The following is a 17,978-nucleotide window of genomic DNA, read 5'->3' on the forward strand; positions in this document are numbered from 1 at the left end:
TATTAAAGAACTGACAGGGGTTTAATGACTGAGTGGTAAAACCAGACACTATGCTTCACTCTCTTTTTTGAAACCCTGACTTTACCAAGATAATAATTTTAAATGCTTCCCTTTATCTCTCAATATTATTTTAAAGGTATGCTCTTTTTTCTTACCACAAAATGCTTTCTGTTCCTAGTAAATATTTTTTACAGTTATTTATAGAACAGAGGGAACCTTCTACGTGTAGATATTTGCTGCTGTGGAAAATATCAAATATAATCTATGACAAAAGGTAACAGTGGAAGTTATGAATAGGAAGAGATCAGTGGGAAAGTGAATGTAAAAACTTATGTTAGCACAATGCAGCTTTGACCAAAGCAAGATGGCTTCGATCAATATGTTTGGCCTTTTTAATTAATAGATTAAAAGAAGACAAAACAAGTAAGCACCTACCAGAAGGCCTAGTTTTTATTCATTGGCAGTGCACCCTACATAATGTAACAGAATAGAGATTTGATGAAGGAAAAGATAATATTTCATAGGGATGGGTGTAAATCTTACTAGTTCTGCCATCCCTCTCTTCCAGCTCTAGGGCCTGAGCAGGGTAAGGTGGGTGCCCTACCCTAAATCCTAGTGCAGTTTATTCCACTGTTCTCTAGTGGCCCCTGGGACACAGGCTGTGTGAGGTCCCTGGGAATGGGGAGTGTCTCTGGTGGAGAAGCTCAGTTCTAGTCACCATCCTTCCCCTGCTCTGCAGGGACATCCACACACATATGGGATGAGTTTTGGGGCAGAGGGGTAGTTCTAAAGCCACTCATTTAGGTGGCTTCTGATGTAAATTAAGAAAGCAGTAAAGCAAAGAACATCTTGGAAAGGAACTGGCCAAGGAATGGATGAGTTGCCCAGGAATTAACAGCTCACTGTGGAACCACCCTCTTTCTTATTGGCATTTGGCACTCTGGATGCCAGGTTTTAGGTTTTATCTACAAAACCTTGATGCCACGTAGCCTCATAATCCTACAGCGTGAATCAAAGCAGTGGAATATCATGCAGTTAGCTTCAAAGTGGACTGCTGACCCAAATGAAAATGCTTTATAGGTGTACCCTAAGAGATCCAATGAAGCCTCAGAGCTGGATGCAGCATTCCAGGTGGGATCTCACCAGAGTGGAGAAGGGGCAGAATCCCCTCTCCTGACCAGCTGGCCACACTTTTTTTGATGCAGCCCAGGATACAATTGGATTTCCGGGCTGGGAGGGCACTTTGCCTGATCAGTGCAGCCTCTCATGCACCCCAAGTCCTCCTTAGCAGGGCTGCCCTGGATCTGTTCCTCCCCCAGCCTGTGGTGATACAGGGGTGCCCTGACCCAGCTGCAGCACCTTGCCCTTGGTCCTGTTAAAACTCATGACATTCCCACCAGCTTCTTCTTGAGCTTGTCCGGGTCCCTCTGGATGGCATCCCATCCTTCAGGTGTGAAGTTGTTTAAGTGGTGGGAATTAGTACTAAACCTTATAGTTTAGTACCAATTTAGTACTACTAATAAGATAATATCTAGTATTATCTTACAAATAGGACTAGACCTTATGCACACTAAGTAGAAATATTAAGAGATGGTATTTGGAGTATGTAAAAGACAAAAAAAAATCACTTCCTTTTTGTCTTTTAAGATAGAAGACATATGAGACATTAATTCTATCTGTACTCAACCAAACAAATGTTAGCTCACTTATACTGCCGGCAAAAATGTTTTTTAAATGTTAAAATCTGTTACTAAATCTATGTGTTGCAGCTAATACTGCTACATTGATGACACAATTTTCTATTTTTTCAATGAAATTAATTAGCCTGGTATTAATGATTCAAAATGTAATGCCAGTGCCTACATTTGCTTTGTTTTAAAGTTTTCTTGGAATAAAAGGTGTATTCTGATTCTAGCCTAGTTACCCAAAGAAATGAAGTACATATAATCTTCCTTTCTGACTGTTATTCTTAATGTCTTTTGAAAAAGCTATCTCAAAGGTGCTATGTTTCCTTGTCACACGGCCCTTGGGTTTTAAATCTTCACACCACTCCATGGTTTTATGGTTTCCCAATAATAGCCATTTGGCCTCTTTGGTTCAGCAGTCCACTGGTGAGATCCCTAATGGCAGAAACATGTATTGTGTCTGAACAGGAGATAAAAAGGGAATATGAAAAAATCTGGGGTGTTTTTGTGAGGTGATATGCAGCAATGTTCAAGGTATTGCCATATTGTTGGGATCGTGGCACGAGCTGTGAGATTACTCACGGGGGAGGGAGGTAACCTCTGCAAAATAAAAAGGCACTTAAGTACAAGGTGCAAACCTATAGAAAAATGGCCTGGCATACCTGTGTTGTTTGTAGAGGTAGGTACTTGTTTATCTATAAAGCTGGTCACCTGCATTCAAACAGTACACTATCTGCAGTGAGTATTATTTATACTCTTTAATACAGATAATTTTTTGGCATCTTGTTCAGAAAACAGGTTGTCTCTTTTATGTAATCTTCTTTGGTGGGTGGATGTGGGGATCTCATGTGCCTTACCCAGTGCCTGTATTCATCCCCCTTTACAGTGATTCTCTAATGAAAGACATCTGTTGTGCAATGCCTGTCATCTACACTTTGATAAATGCACTTGAGAATATATTTTGGTGTTCAAAATTATTTGTATCTTCATCTCATCTGTGTTTCGGGGTAACTCTCTACAAATGATGTGGGCAGAATGAATACCAAACATTTCAAGGTCAGGTATTGCACTGATTCTCTTAGATGTGTTTATATCACTTGCCTCATGCTCCTCACGTTGTCAACAGCTAGATTTTCATACTAAAAGAATGCTGCCAGTAGCATACATAATCAGGATGGTCGCTTGTTGTTGGTTTTATTTGTGAAAAGAAGAACTGAGAAAAACTATGTGCTGAGAGGAATAGTTTAGGTATTTATTAGTGAGTTACATGACATAAGAGATGATAATGCTAAAAGCTTTCAGGCAGTGCTTTCTACATTCAAAGTAGCTCACAGGTGTTGACTTTTTTTAGATCCAGCAAATGAAGCAGAAAGGTTAAGTGACCTGCACACAGCCAGCCAGCTGCACTGCCACTTGTGGGACCTGGGCATCTCTACTGGAGTCACTGGTCTTTGTCAAGTCAATGACAAAATTGTCCTTACACTCACTCTGCTGCTTTTAGAATGAATCTTGAAAGTGATGAAAATCTGGCATGATTAAGGAGATATTCTGAACTCTCTGGTGTTTGTAAAGTGCTTTTTTGATTTGCAAATTGTTCTCGACATCGCGTTTGTGGAAGTGTATGGGTGGAAACCAAATGCATCTTTGACATTTCTTTTATGCATTGCTGTCAATCAAATGGCACATTATATTATTTTCATCATTTTAAGAAGAAAGGATTAAATCACTCTTTGAAAATTCTTGGGAAGTAATAGAAAAAAGCATTCAGAGGTTTATCTATAGTGAAAATAAGTGCAATTCTGCTATTTCTATATTTCTCTGATTAAAATATTTTTAAAGCTCACTGTTCTTTTTAAAGCAGCAAAGACATATGACTACTTCTTTTCCTTCCAAAGGATTTCCTGCTGCAGATTTTCACAGTATTTCGGATACTAATACGACCAGAGATGTTTCCAAAAGACTGGACAGTGATGCGTTTGGTTGCTAACAAGTAAGGCATTTTTAATGTTATTAAAAAGTACGGGTAGTATTCACAGATCATGATAAAAATCTAGTTATATGATCTATGTAATAAAAATTCAATGCATTTTTTATAATGCTGGCTGCAGTTTTTCTTTTTTTAATTTAAGATTTTAAATCTCTGCACTTCTTTTATACCACGAATTTATGATATAATCTATACCTCTTTCTGTTCCAAATTTTAGTAAGCACATATATAACTGGAAGCTCAGGAACACTTTTTCAGAATAAAGCTGCAAAGCATGAACAGCTTTGTTTTCCAAGTAACAAATGACAAGTCTCTAAGGAACTTCTTTTCAAATCTGTTTCTTGAAATTCTGAGTTAGTAAAGATCTGTTTGCTCTCAAGAAGAAATTATCAACTGTAATATTGTTAAAGATGCTTCTGCATGTTTTTTTCATTTAGTGTTTGTCAGAAAAATCACAAAAATCACAAATCGGGAAATGAGGTATAGCACAAGACAGCAGTCACATAAAGCACTAAGCACTGCTGAGTGAGGTTTTGAGATAAACCTGCCCGTCAGCCATTCTTTCTCTGCTCAGGCCTTATCTTTAAAGAAATAGGTTCCTTAGAAGTAGCATTTCTAAGAAGCAATTAAAACAGGTCTGAAACAATATATTAAGTTTTATTTCACCTCTGTCACCACCTATCCTTTTTGCAGTCTTAGCTTTAGATCAGATACCCCAGCTGAGCAGTCAGCACAGTTACACAAACATCAGTGTCAGCAGAGGAGGGGCGTTGTGCTGGGCAGACCTAGGAATCCAGAATGAAGGATTGACTTAAACTTTCATGACACATTTTGCAATGCCTGATTGAAATTCAGTTTTAGTCTGCGTTGTGCCTGCTAGCTTCAAGGACAATTTAAATTTGTGGTGCTGTACATAATACTAGTAGCAATATAGTTGGTACAATTAAATTTAACAACACTTGTGTTTATGATCTGTATTTGTTATGTGTGTGTATGGATATTTAAGCATAATAGTACTTGTTCAAACTTTGTCATGACTTCAAACAATTTTTTGTTATTTTTTATTACCTCAGTGCTGCTAATCTTTTCAAGTTTGAATTCCAGGAAAAAAAAGTTACTAATTAAAGAATGGAGATGATAATTTGTTTCTGTGTGTGATATTAATTAAGTTATGACTGATACCAGCCTGCATTTGGTAATTATGTAAACAGAAGTAAAAGTAAACAGTGAAACACAAGAAAGAAGGAAAAAAAAATAGGAACTTTTAGACAAAATAAATAATCTAAGAAATCTTTATATATTGCAGTAACAGCTGGCTTGGCAGATGGCTTTGCAATAGCTGACATGTACAGAACTAAGGTTTAGGAACGACCTTGGCACATGTTACATGGCTGGTGACACTCAGATGATACCAAGTTCTGCAAAAGGAGCACTTTTCTTCTCCAGTATTTCAGCAACCATAACACATCTCCCTTTATTAATGCATGTCATGTTGTTTCTGACCATCTAGGAGGTGAGTCTATGCCCAGAGTTCTGTCAGGCAAATAAGATAGGCAGAAGCTGACAGTAACTGCTGGTGGGAATTGGCCATGAGGAGCTCATCAGACCAGCTGATGACTGATCTTGATAACACAATTGCATAAACACTTCTGGCCACTATAGCAAGTGGGCTATAAGCACATCTTCACCAATCCAGCTTTGAATAATTGCTTGGCTAGGAATCTGTAGCTATGTGGAGGAAGTGCTAGTTTGCTGTGAATCAAGGTGTTGACCAGGTGTACTTAAATGTGTGGTGAAGGTTGAAGCCTCATTATTCCTGTGTTCCTGTTCTTTTCCTTTTTGAGGCAGCAGAAAGGAAAATTTGCTTTTGTTCTCTTGTCAGCTGCACAGTAGTTTTTCCAGAGCTGTTTCTGAGTGGGAGCTTCTTCCTTTACCTCATGTCCCTCACTGCAATGGCAGTGCCTGCCTTCCTTCAGCTTCCTCAAGGTGTTCAAAAGCACAGAGTAGTAGCTTTGCTAGAATTGTTCCAGCCCAAAATCTTTAAGTGCAAAGGAAAGAGCTTAGAGGCAGGATGCAAATTTAGGGCACTGCTTGCCCCACGGAGAGAAGTGAGCTGTTCTTCCTGAGCTTCACTTCATCAGCCAGAGCACTTCCTGGGACTCTTCAGAACTGAAGGCAAAACTTCTTGAATTCTCTGCTCCATTCATGTCTAAAAGAAAGAGCTGGAAGGTCTAGCCTATCTTTTTAAGAGCAGAATTAAATGATCCAATAACAGTCTGGGTCTTTTCAAACTTCTGTTTCCCAGGAATAAACCAGGTGCTGTGTTCCCTGTATCCCATGGCTGCCTTCTGATCTGGCTGGCCTTTCACTCACTCACCTGAAGGCAGTGTGTGTGTCATCACATCACCCATAATTGCCATCACATCAACAGCTGCACTGCTTTTCTCCCTGTCCCTAGAGTGATATAAGAATTCAAACTCTCTGATATTTACAGGAAGAGAGATTTAACCTGTCTGAGCCTAGGGAAGAAATAAGTCTTAGCAAGGATATAATCAAGGAATAAGCTTTTCCTGAGGGAGAAATTACTTTTTTTTTCTCTTATGTATGCAGAACTAGAATTACCTGAAATATTTCTAAGTCTAAAAATGCCATAATTCTTACAATATAAAATATTTACACATAAAAATCTCACTGCCCCCTGCCTCCTAGGGGTTTTTCTTCTTTCTAGTTGCAATATTTTCAGTAATTATGTAGCATCTGATACTTGGATGTTGTCTTGGAAATTTAAAAAACCCCACCAAAACAGAAGATACCATGAGCTCAAGAAGTCAAATATGTAACTGTTTAGAAACTAAGATGTTTCAAGATGACACATAAATGATCTAGAGTTCTGAATGTTCTGATGCCCAGTGTGTGAAAGTATTAATGGCTAACATTATAAACTGCCAATTGACTTCTAAAATTTGAGAAATAAAGTAACATTTAAAAAGGCAAAGTTAGCACTAAAGCAGAGAAATGGTTTTTTTGAATTGTATTTTGTAATGGAAAGAGAACATGCAAAAGCATCCTTAGCTTCTAACAGTTGAGCAAAGAGACAAAAATAACTCTGTTTAAAGCTTCATAGCTGTGTAATATCTGAGCTAATCAGCACACATGCAGGAAAGCAAAATAATTGCTTATGGTCGTTTAATATTTCTAACATGGATGCTTCTACTGAGTGACAAATGTGGCTTTTTTTTTTTACTATGGAAAATATTATTTTAATTTCTTTCATTCTTGAAGTAGACTTTCTTTCTACATCGACTAGGTAGTTCTAGCTTCTATTTGTAACTGCAGAGAAGCACCACATAATATAGGAAGATGTCTGAACCAGTTCCCTTGTGCCGGAGAGAAATACTAAATTTTATAGCAAAATATGCCTGACTAAAATTGAAGCTTCTGGAGAAGACCTTCACAGTTTCAACTGAAAATCACTGTGTAATGGTCACTGACTTCAGTTACCTTAAGGTTAGGAGAACAATGACTTGTCTAATACTTTATTTGCCTGGTGTCTTTTGAGAGCAGTTAACAGACGCCGCTGAACTTTTCAGATATGTCATGTTATTAACAGTGAGGAGGGACTTGGAGAGCAAAGGAGCCTCAACTACTGGCTGAGCAAATCCTTGGTATTCATAATATGCTATGTCTGTGTATCATAGGCAAAGGCACAAAGAACTAATTTTCTGCTTCTTGGTATACAAGAGGTTTTAATTTTCAAGATCTCTATGTAATTAGCTATGCATAGCCTTTCAGCATTCTGCTTGATGGTAGAGATGCTAGGTCATCCAGTCCTCAATTTGAATGTTAGAAGCATACAAATAGATGCAAAATAGTATTATTTATAGTAAAAGAATTTATCTGTAAAGTAAGGTTTACATAATATGTTGCTTACACTGAAATTTCAAATGTATCTACTGACAGGCATAATTACTTTGAGCAGAGAATCCTTTTGGTTATAAAATTCAGTAATGGCTAAAATTCATTATTATTATTATTATTATTATTATCATCGTCATCATCATCATCATCATCATCATCATTAATATTATTGTAACTCAAATGGAACACACAGTAAGGGAAGGTATCAAATCAGCATTAGTGTCATCATAATGGCTGCTCTAAAGTATCCTGTTAGCTCCCATGGTGTGGGAGTCTGAGACTCCTACAATGAACAAAAATTCTTGCTTTTATGTAATACATAGTGTTGCTAGAAAATTTTTTGCTTTTATGTAATGCAGAATGTTGCTAGCAACTGAACCTGGCATTCAGTCCTTCACAAAAAAAATATGTACATAGGCATGCATATATAAATAAGCTCATAAACCTGTAACAATATATACATATACATGATTCAAGATTTATTTCATTTCTTTATGAAATATGAAAGATTTTTTTTCCTGTTTGACTACCTCTGTGCTTGGGATTATTTCACTCTGATAGAAGAGAATGGAATGAGAAGCTAATGTTATACATTTGTACCGTATCAACGTGGAAAAGAAAAGCTTTCATTTTCTGCCACTGGCTGCCCAGGCAAAATCCAAGGTGCCAGAGCATAGCTCAGGCAGTAAACAGTTGCTGAACTTCTGAATTTTTCAAACAGCTTATTACAGAAAGGTTTGCTCTGAAAATTTGATGGAAAACCCATTCCTTGAACAATGGCCTTACCAGACATTGGGTTAGCATCCTGTGTATGAGTCCAGAATAACTTACTAGCTAAAAGTGGAGGGTTTTCTCCTGTAAAACAGGCATTCTGAGCAAAATTGTGGCAGGTGGTAAGAGGAAGAAAAGCAAGTTTAGTCACAAACTCAGTAGTTTATAGTTTGATACTCAGATGGATTTCAAATGAATGTTGTTGTTGTTGTTGTTTGGCAATCACTGTCTGGGAATCAACTTGGAATGTGAGTACTGTACCGAATCAGGCAGCTGTCCTCTGGCTGCTGCCTCTGCTTGGTGCATTTCTGCTTTTTTTTTTATATGAGCATCCCTAGCCCTAGCTTGTTTTCTGTTCTACCTGATTTTATACTTTTGTAGATTCAGAATAACAGATGGTAGGTCAGAAACATTGTCTTCAACCTTGTGTGTTACATCTGGTGTTTTGAGGTTTTTTTAATCTACAACATATCCTCTCATGTTAGAGACCCTCGTTTTATCAACTAATCCAGATCATATCTTTGGCTTACCAAATAAATGAAACCTGAGCTAAGTTCCCTGCAGGAAGAAATACTTGCATTGTAATTATTCTGTTATCTCAGGAAAATTCTTCAAAAAAATATTCTAAACGTTGCATTTGTCTACTTTATTCACTTAATAAGAATTGAAGCAGATCTTTCTCTTTAGTTTCACCTGCCATGGAAGGAATGCAGCAAGAAAGGAATTGTCTCAGACATAAATAGAACTTTGTAATGTAAACTTGCCTGTATGGATATGGATCTTGTGGAATTTTCCCTTGAGTACTGTTTTCAGGGATTTATTACCTTGGACTTAGTTGGGAAATTTCATATAGCAAAAATTCTGATAAACTAACTTTTTCTACCAGAATGTCTTCCTGAAATATGCAAACTATTTCCATTCTGTGAAGCATATGGACCTTGAATTAAATCATGCACAACAACAAGAATGACAGGGCTCTGTTCTTATCCATGCCTAGATTATTAACTTTGCTTATACTGCATTTTACTAACATTTCATTTTGTGTTCCATGCTGCCTGCAACTCTCCATTGGTGGAAAAGTGAGGTTAACTTGCTGATGAGTGCTAAGCATGGAACACTATTTGGATAGAAAAGTTACAGTGCAATCCTTGAGAAAATAATAAGTATGAAAATACACTTGAGCAATGGCATAGGAATAAATGAAATTTGAGACTCAAAACATCTTCTAAAAACAGTCTCAGAACTGGCTGGTGCAGGTGTTCAGGCACATCAAACAGAAGGTAAAGTTTGGCAAGGACAGTAATTTTAAAAGTAGAGGGATGGAAGTAAACATGTGAACTACTAATATGTTAAATTACAGATAGCCACTTTTTATTTATAAACGTGATAATTGTCCAAAGTGCTAGGAGAAAAATATAGTTTACATTCTAGGTGGGTTGGCTAACATTTAATTCTCCAGTGTTGTAAAAATGAAAAATATTGTAACCTTGAAATACCTATATTGCTGGTTTTATTCTTAATTCTTTTTTTCTTGAATGCATTGCAAAAAATAGTAAAAAAAATAAAGTCCAAAATATAAAAAGGGAAACATATTTTAGCATTGTAATAACATGCTGCTCAAGAACTATATTCAAAGAACTAAAGGTATTAATAATAGACAGATTGTAATTAAAGGAAATATGTAGATATAACCTTTATTCTCAGAAAATCTTGAAACTGTTGATTGTTGTAAAATACATAACAGAAAAAAGATCATTCTGTGTTTATTTTTTTTCTCTCTGTAAGTATTCACTTCTGACTATTTTAAAAAATAATTTATTGCTTGACATGGATTTCTAGTTTGACTAAATATGTTGGAAGACAAGAGTGCTGCAGTTAGTTTAAGGTTTGAACCACTGAAATTAGGTGTATTTAAATAATCTCAAAGAATGTTCTATTTCTGTAGATTACCAAAGTTGGTTGCTACAATAATCAAAGCCATCATTGACCTCTGGTGACAACCACTGTGAGAGGATCTTGGTCACATATATTTATTGAAGATAGGTTATTATAATTCATGCGGGTGTAAATGTAGGGAAATGTATCACTTTTTACAACATACAGCCTAGAGATCTTCTGAGAGATCACACAATTTTGCATTTATCTGTTGACATTAAAGAGACTTTTCATCCACTGGGGTGTCAATGTTGAATATTGGCATTTGCTAGATATTTTATATTTATAATCTATATGCACATATTTTCAATACCAAGAAAGTGAAAACAAATTGTACAACTGTGAGTATTAATGCTGTAAAGATAAGGTGTATGATAAATCTGAAATCATAATTATTTTCAGAACAAAGTTTATGATTGGTCTTGATCAATTATGTTCTATACAGAATGTCTGTTTTCAGTGCACCTTCTTTCAGCAGCCATTATCTTATGGGCATGTTTTCTGTCAATAGATGTTGTAAGGTATTTTTATCGTATGTTGAAAATCTAGTATTTAATGCCATGAGACACGCTACGTCTACTTCTTCACTGGAAAAGTGTACAGCTTTGAGTATTAAATACGAATTTTCACATAATGAAAATTCATGTCTTTTTTGTTCTTTTCTTCCCAGCGTAATCATTACTACAGTCTTGTACCTTTCGGATGCCCTTCGTAAAAACTTCTTAAATGAAAACTTTGATTACAAGGTAAACGATAGATGCAATAGCTGCTACATCATCCTGTGGCTTTGTGGTTATTAAACTCAGCTCCAGCATCTAAATAGCTAGAATATGTAGAAAATCAGCAATTTCAACTGCTCAGAGATGTTTTTTTCTTAAATACAGGACTATCTTATAAATGAGTGCTGAGAGGTTTTTTTAATTTCATCTAATTTTTTATTTTGTTATTTGAGCCTCTTTGTTAGACTACTTTTTTAGGATTTTTGTGTTGCAATTTTTTGGATCATAAAAACTAATGAAATTATTTAGCTGGGTTTCTCAGTTATTGCAGAAGGAAAAAGTATTTCATCTTTTTAATCAATGCAGATTTATATAAAATGCAGATTGATATTTTTGTAATTCCTCTCAGACCAATTAACATGCTGCATAATTAAAATTAGAAAATTATGACACTTCACAGTGAATGTAGTTAAAGATGTTAGTGCATACCTCATACAGTGAGATACTGCATTTATAATAAATTGCGAATTACAGATTATGCTTTTAGGATTCAGATGAGATCTAGGAACTGTCTGAAAAGGCACATTTCCATGGAAACAAACCTGAATGAATAATCTGCCCAGCCAAGAGAACTTAGTCCAAGTGCTGCATCATGAAAAGTGCACAATGTCCTTCCTAGGGAGGACCCTGAGCTCCTGTTGACTTCCAGTAGGGTTGTGGATGCTTCTCCGAAATTCCAGACTCTTTGTTAGATAGATTGGCAGGAATGCAGATTTATCTACTTAACTGAACATGAGGAAGCCTATTCTTTATGAATTTATGTAAGTTCAGAGGTGGTAGCTGACAAAAGAATTTCCTGTAGACATGGCCTCTATGTTCCTTAGACTTGATTAGCAATGCTGTTGCTGTCCTGCTGAACTGCAGGGTCTGGAATAAGGCTCCCTTTACACCTCCAGTCATGGAGCATCTGCAATTGGGTTATAGTAATTACTATTTCATTTTATCTTTAATTTTATCTCTAAGACTTCTAAGTAGAATATTCAACATCTATTTCATAAAGCAGGAGCACAAAAAAATCTGTATATTTGCAACATCTTAACAAAACCTGGCTTTAGTTTTTTCCAGTGAAGCTTGCAGCAAGTGAGACTTGCAAATAGTATCATAAAGTGTGATGGTCAGAGAATGTCAGTACTGTTATGTGATAGCTTTTGAGGTGTCAGAATTCTTTGGGTTTTTGGACTTAAGGGCATAACATTTGTAGTTTTCTATTTAAATATACCCAAAAGAAACTTTCCAAAAGTAAGTCTTTTTGATTTGGAGGGATGAAAAATCCCAATCTGTAATTTTGAAACTTTTGCATTTCAAGATGTAGGATATGTAAATAGATGTATTTCTGCTGAACATCTTGGGCTTGGTGAAAAGTATATTTCGAGTCAAAGAAATTTAGTCTAAAGCAGGTTGAGTAATTTAGCAGTTGAGACTGAAACAAGGGCTGTGACTAGAAATTTTGCATCTTGGGTGATCATAGATCGTACTGAGAAAATGAAATAACCACATGCCATATGCTTATTGTAGATATGGGATTCCTACTTTTTTCTTGCTGTCATTTTTATAAACCAGTTATGTCTGCAACTGGAGATGTTCACACCTTCCAAGAAGAAAAAGGTTTTAGAAAAGTAAGTATTGCTATCAGCTTGTAGAAAACTGTAATAGGTTTAAAATTTCTCAAAATGCGAGACATTGGAGGTTGCAAAAGGACCCACCAAAAGAAAAACGTAATGGTATGTCCACTGACTAGAACAAAAGTTGGTTCCTGCCCTTTGTACAGGTCTTCAGAGCCAATAACCTTCATGAGTGTTTAAACTGGTTCAGACAGTGGGAGGAAAAGAGCCATTCATTGCCAGTGAAAGCAATAGTTGCTCAAACTTGTTCAGGTGTTTCTGCCATGCTATTGTCTGGATGAATTAATTGTATTTCTTTAAGCTAGAGCAAAACTGTTTGCTCTTAGAGAACTGAAGCATGTTATGGCAAAAAATAGGTTTTTTCTTCACAGCTGTGTTACTGATGTGTAGCATTTTGACAATATTTCAAATAAACCTGGGTTTAGGAATCCAGTTTTAGCTGGGTACAATCAAAAGAGAAAAACACTTGGGAGAAACCAGCACTTTCAAAGGGGGTTTTTTTTGTAGACTACAAATGAGACATTTCATTTAATAATGTCACAGAATGGCTATGAACTTGATTTTCTCAAATTATCTTTTGCTTTCTTGCTTCCTTTTTTAATGCACTGCAGATATGGGGACATGCGGGTAACAATGGGATGTGAAATCTTCAGTATGTGGCAAAATTTAGGTAAGTGATTAAACATATCATCAGTAACTCTCAAAATAAAAGCAAATTATTGGTTCTTTGCCTATTATATTTACTTCCCAGTGATAGATGAGTTATTGATAATTACGTTCAAGACATGAAGTCTTGGTTCAAGTTTAGGAAAAAGTTTGTCATTTATAATTCCCTTCTTTATAGCTTCTTTACAGCTTCTTTATAGCTAAACTCAGCTTTCTGTGCCTTGATACTGTAGCTGACCCATCCTCTTTTCTTCACTGACAACTGAGAAAATACCATCAGAGAAAATAAGGAAAGCAAGTACAACTCCTTTTGGGAAGAATTATTACACCTTGAAATATACTTAGGTTCTTATTTTTAGTCCTGTTGTCAAATTATTTAAGGAAAGATGTGTCTTAATTCTGAAGGTCTCCTGAGATCCTGGATTTGCATCAAGTCTTCTCTGAAGTCTTAGTTGCTCTAAAATATAAAGGCATAAACAAGGCAGTGACTAGTGTATAAACAAGATGTTGGACAACATGGAAAAAATACATGCTTGAATAAAAACTTAGGAACATATTTATATTTTTAAGCAATAATTGTGCAAACTGTTTGAAATTATGAGTGTCAGAGAAATGCAGTTGAACGTTATTTGGGAAAAAATAAAAAGCGAGTAGAAGATTTGGATACTACATTTGTCATTGTTATATTTCTTCAATATTCACTTCATCAGAGGGCTTATTAAAGATACAGCAACCATCATCAGTGATTTTTGAGATCCTGTAATTTCAGTTCTATCAATCTTTTCCCCAGCAAGACATGCAGTTGCAAAAAAAAAAAAAAAAGGTTTTTCAGCTCAGCCTATACTAGACAGACACACTCAAAATAAATTACATTTTCTTATTAATATCTTGTTAACATCTGAAAAGTAGCATATTTTACTTATTTGCAATATTTAGTATCTCTGACTTACTAAGACATCCCTCTACATTACATGGATACCTTGTGGGCATTTCAGAACTGGTGCCAAGGATATACTCCCCGGTCTCATCTCCTTCCTGCACGTACACCTTAGTGTGCATCACCTCCTCACTCATGTAGTTTTCTGCTCAATAGAACCCTGGGATGCAGGCAAATTATGCCTTTCAGTAGGGGTGAGTTTTGTGGGACACAATAAGGAGCTCATCTGGTAACATGTCCAACTAAATGCTAGGATATTTATTTCAATTGGTGTTATGCTGGTCAGCATTTTACAGTTCTTGTAGCTGTAAGAGTCATCATATCCTAAGCCTTGATCCTTGTACAGTCACCTTGCTTTGATAGGGATCAGCATTCTAGGATGTCTCCAGAAAAGGGAGTTCTTGTTTTCCTTTGCACAAACTCAGACACTGAACACAGCAGCAAGCAGGAGTGAATGCCCACTGGAATATCCAGAGGTAGGCTGGATATAAATGAATTCCTAGCTTGGAAAAATCAGTGCATTCTGATTCATAATCCCTTAATTTTGAGGATATCAGAATTCTCACTTGTGGAAAACTAAAACTGAATGGTCAGTGTTTACTGTATGCCATATATGCCATTTCTAGCTTTTCTGACAAGAACTTAATTTTCTTTTAAGTGGAATGTGGTGAGATAATAGATGTTTTAGAATTGATTTTAAAACAAGTTGTTTTGAGAACAGGTATGTCATATTTTCATTTTCCTGCAATTGAAACACATATTTCTATTTCTATACTTGCAAAACCAAAGATAGGTAAAAATCAAAGTACTTACCTGTTTTTGGGCACAGAATACCAGACAGTTAACCATTTTGTAGAGCTTAGAAACCAAATTATTCCTGTGAAATATAAATGAAATGCAGAGTGTTTTGTCTGTCTTTTTTATCTTGTTGGAGGATTAACTTCAGATACAGCTACCCCACTGTCACTTCTGAACTCAGTAGTGCATAATAAAATCTGGTAAATTATGTTTGCCTTATATTCTTCATTTGTCTATCGCTTTTACTTTTTGAGCTTATGCTGTGATAGATGTGTGATTAGAAAAAACCCTATCAGCATTTAAAATGCTATTTTTTCATTCTTCAGACAGCATTTGGATTGCTTGATAACTCACTGGACACCCAATTCACATTCAAGTTTATGTTCATTTTCATTTCAGGGGAACACAAGCTTCACTTTATTCCAGCATTGATTGGCCCTTTCCTGGAAGTGACCTTGATCCCTCAGCCAGACCTGAGGAATGTAATGATTCCTATTTTCCATGACATGATGGACTGGGAGCAAAGGCGAAGTGGTAACTTTAAACAGGTACTTTCTGTGAAGCTCTGTATAAAACAGGACTGAATCTAAAGCCCTTCACAGAGTCCTAGCAGACTTGAATCTGGAGTTCCATTGGTGGTTCAGGGTGGAGAAGGTATCCACAGCTCTGCCTGTTGGAGAGGGATTACAAGGGCTTTCCCTTTTTTTCTCTTTGCAGGGCTAGTAAGATTCACCGGTTAATACTATCATGTTAGTTATGTGAGATGAGGAGTAAAACCATGGCCTGCTGAAGTGAAGAACAAAACTTGAGCTGTTTTCAACAAGGTGGTTGTGGTGGATTTTTACCTCTGCTTTGCAGTGGTACAGACTGCTGGTTAGATACGATTCAACCAGCTTCCCTTTTGGTTACTATGGAAAAAGACCAGATGTTCTTCAGTAAAGATCCAAGTATTCTTGTTGCTCAAACACATTCTTAATGGGCTAGGAAGGAACGACCAAGAATGCCATCTGCTCCCTCAGCTCCCACTCAGTTCTTTCAGACTGCCTCAAACCATTCTCAGTGCCCTCCTTCCTGCTGCTTCAAAATGAAGGAAAGTAGAAGTATTTTAATTACTCCCAGGCAATCATAATGCTTAGGGTGGGAGTTGCATTTAAAACACAAACCTAACTATTAAAAACAAGAGTAGTGCAGGTGATGTAAGTAGGTAGCTTTTCACTATCAGTATATAAGCTTATTGTTAAAAACTACCACAGAAATGTTAACAAGGAGTGAGAATTAAAAAAATACACTTGTTCTGCTGCTCTGTCTTTTAAGCTTGGTTTTAAGTGTAAATTCTAATAGATTTATTCTGTAATAAAATAATTTCAACAGCTTGGTTTCTTCCTTAGACTTGGGATTGTTAATATATTACCGATAAAAAGGAGGTTTGAAATAGAAATACACAGTGTAGCATAGGCTCTATAATTTTTTATAATCAATGCACTTAAAAACATGCATTGGAGGAATAATTAGCCACTGGATTTTCTTAACCACCAAGTTTCTTTGATAGCTAATATGTAAGTCCAGGAAATTTACTTTCTAATGAAATACACTGGCAGGTAAGAGTGTTGGGAGAACCTGAGCTCCCAAGTATTCTGAGCAGTGCAGACATTTATGTTTATTAAATTATAAAGAATGGGGAGCAGGTAGGAAGAGATATTTTTACTTCAGTCTAAGAAAATAGCTTGTGCTTACAGCCTTGCAATGAGAATTCAGGCAATTTATTTGGGCTGTGTGCTTTTTCTCTGACTCCATAAATAGATAGCTGCCTTAGCAGCAGCAAATGCTACTCAGCCTGTAGTTTTAAAGTCACGTTGCTCAATTTAAATTAGCTCCCTCCCTCCAAAAAAAAAAACCACCACCACCAAAAAAATAAAAAAAGAAAGCCCTACAAACCTCGGGAATTATAACAGCTTCAAAGAGATGAAGTGACTTATCACATGATTGACCAATAATTCTAAAATATGCATTTAGCAAAGTCTCTTACATAAAACCAGACCTTTCCTTCATTTCCTCTGCTCTCATTAAAGGAAAAAGAAGCTGTTTACACCACACTTGTATGTTGCAGGTGGAAGCAAAGCTGATTGACAAACTGGACAGCCTAATGTCAGAAGGTAAAGGTGATGAAACATACCGAGAGCTCTTCAACAGTATGTGAGTAATATGTTTATCTTATAATTCCTTGAGTTCAGTTGCTTCTCCTTGTAGAGAAGTAATGCCTAAACCAGTTGTGATACTCATTTTTTTCTTTTTTTCTTTCCTTAAAATCTGAAGAATAAAATGTTTCATGGTGTTGTGTAGCATCTGTAAAGTCTGGCAGTACTTCTTGCATATAGCTATAATTGGGAAAGGCTAAATCTGTTATGTCGCAGAACATTCTCTTTCTCTACCTACTAATTTTAAAATCAGAAAAGCAAGAAATGCTTCATAATTGCATAGGGTGCAGGTAGAGCTCAGATGGAGCATTTTAAAAACAAGCCATGACAATTCAACAAAGCATTTAATAAGTGATTTTCTATTGCTGCAAACTTGTAGTCCTCTGAGTAAAGTCACTTGTTGATTTCTTGTTTGATGTAAACAATTGTGTTTATTCTGATAAGATTATTTCTTTCTAATTTTTTTGATAAATTACTGTCTAAGCTTTTAGTGCTTTTTAATAAATGACATGTCACTTAAATCTAATAGGGAAAGCTAATGATAATGCTAAAGTCCCTAAAGTTGTGCATAAATTGTTCCACTGACTGAAATAAATGATTGCCAGAGTACAGGTGCAAAATAACTAACTGGGCTCTGTCTCTGTTGTTCCTCAGAGCTCAATTCCACCAAAGTGAAAGATTTGTG

At 36.2% G+C, this 17,978-nt stretch overlaps 1 protein-coding gene across 2 annotated transcripts in view; it reads left to right on the plus strand.

Annotated features, from left to right (window-relative positions):
- DOCK4 (dedicator of cytokinesis 4) overlaps positions 1 to 17,978 on the plus strand; it is a 221,497-nt gene that overhangs the window by 164,437 nt on the left and 39,082 nt on the right. For both annotated transcript variants that reach the window (XM_018919599.3, XM_018919601.3), the window contains exons 27-32: positions 3,581 to 3,675; positions 10,967 to 11,042; positions 12,591 to 12,691; positions 13,309 to 13,367; positions 15,498 to 15,646; positions 17,206 to 17,291. In XM_018919599.3, coding sequence (XP_018775144.1) covers positions 3,581 to 3,675; positions 10,967 to 11,042; positions 12,591 to 12,691; positions 13,309 to 13,367; positions 15,498 to 15,646; positions 17,206 to 17,291 — 566 coding nt within the window. The remainder of the gene's footprint in view (positions 1 to 3,580; positions 3,676 to 10,966; positions 11,043 to 12,590; positions 12,692 to 13,308; positions 13,368 to 15,497; positions 15,647 to 17,205; positions 17,292 to 17,978) is intronic.

Source organism: Serinus canaria, chromosome 1A (genome assembly GCF_022539315.1).
Source record: "Serinus canaria isolate serCan28SL12 chromosome 1A, serCan2020, whole genome shotgun sequence".
Taxonomy (NCBI): Eukaryota; Metazoa; Chordata; class Aves; order Passeriformes; family Fringillidae; genus Serinus; species Serinus canaria.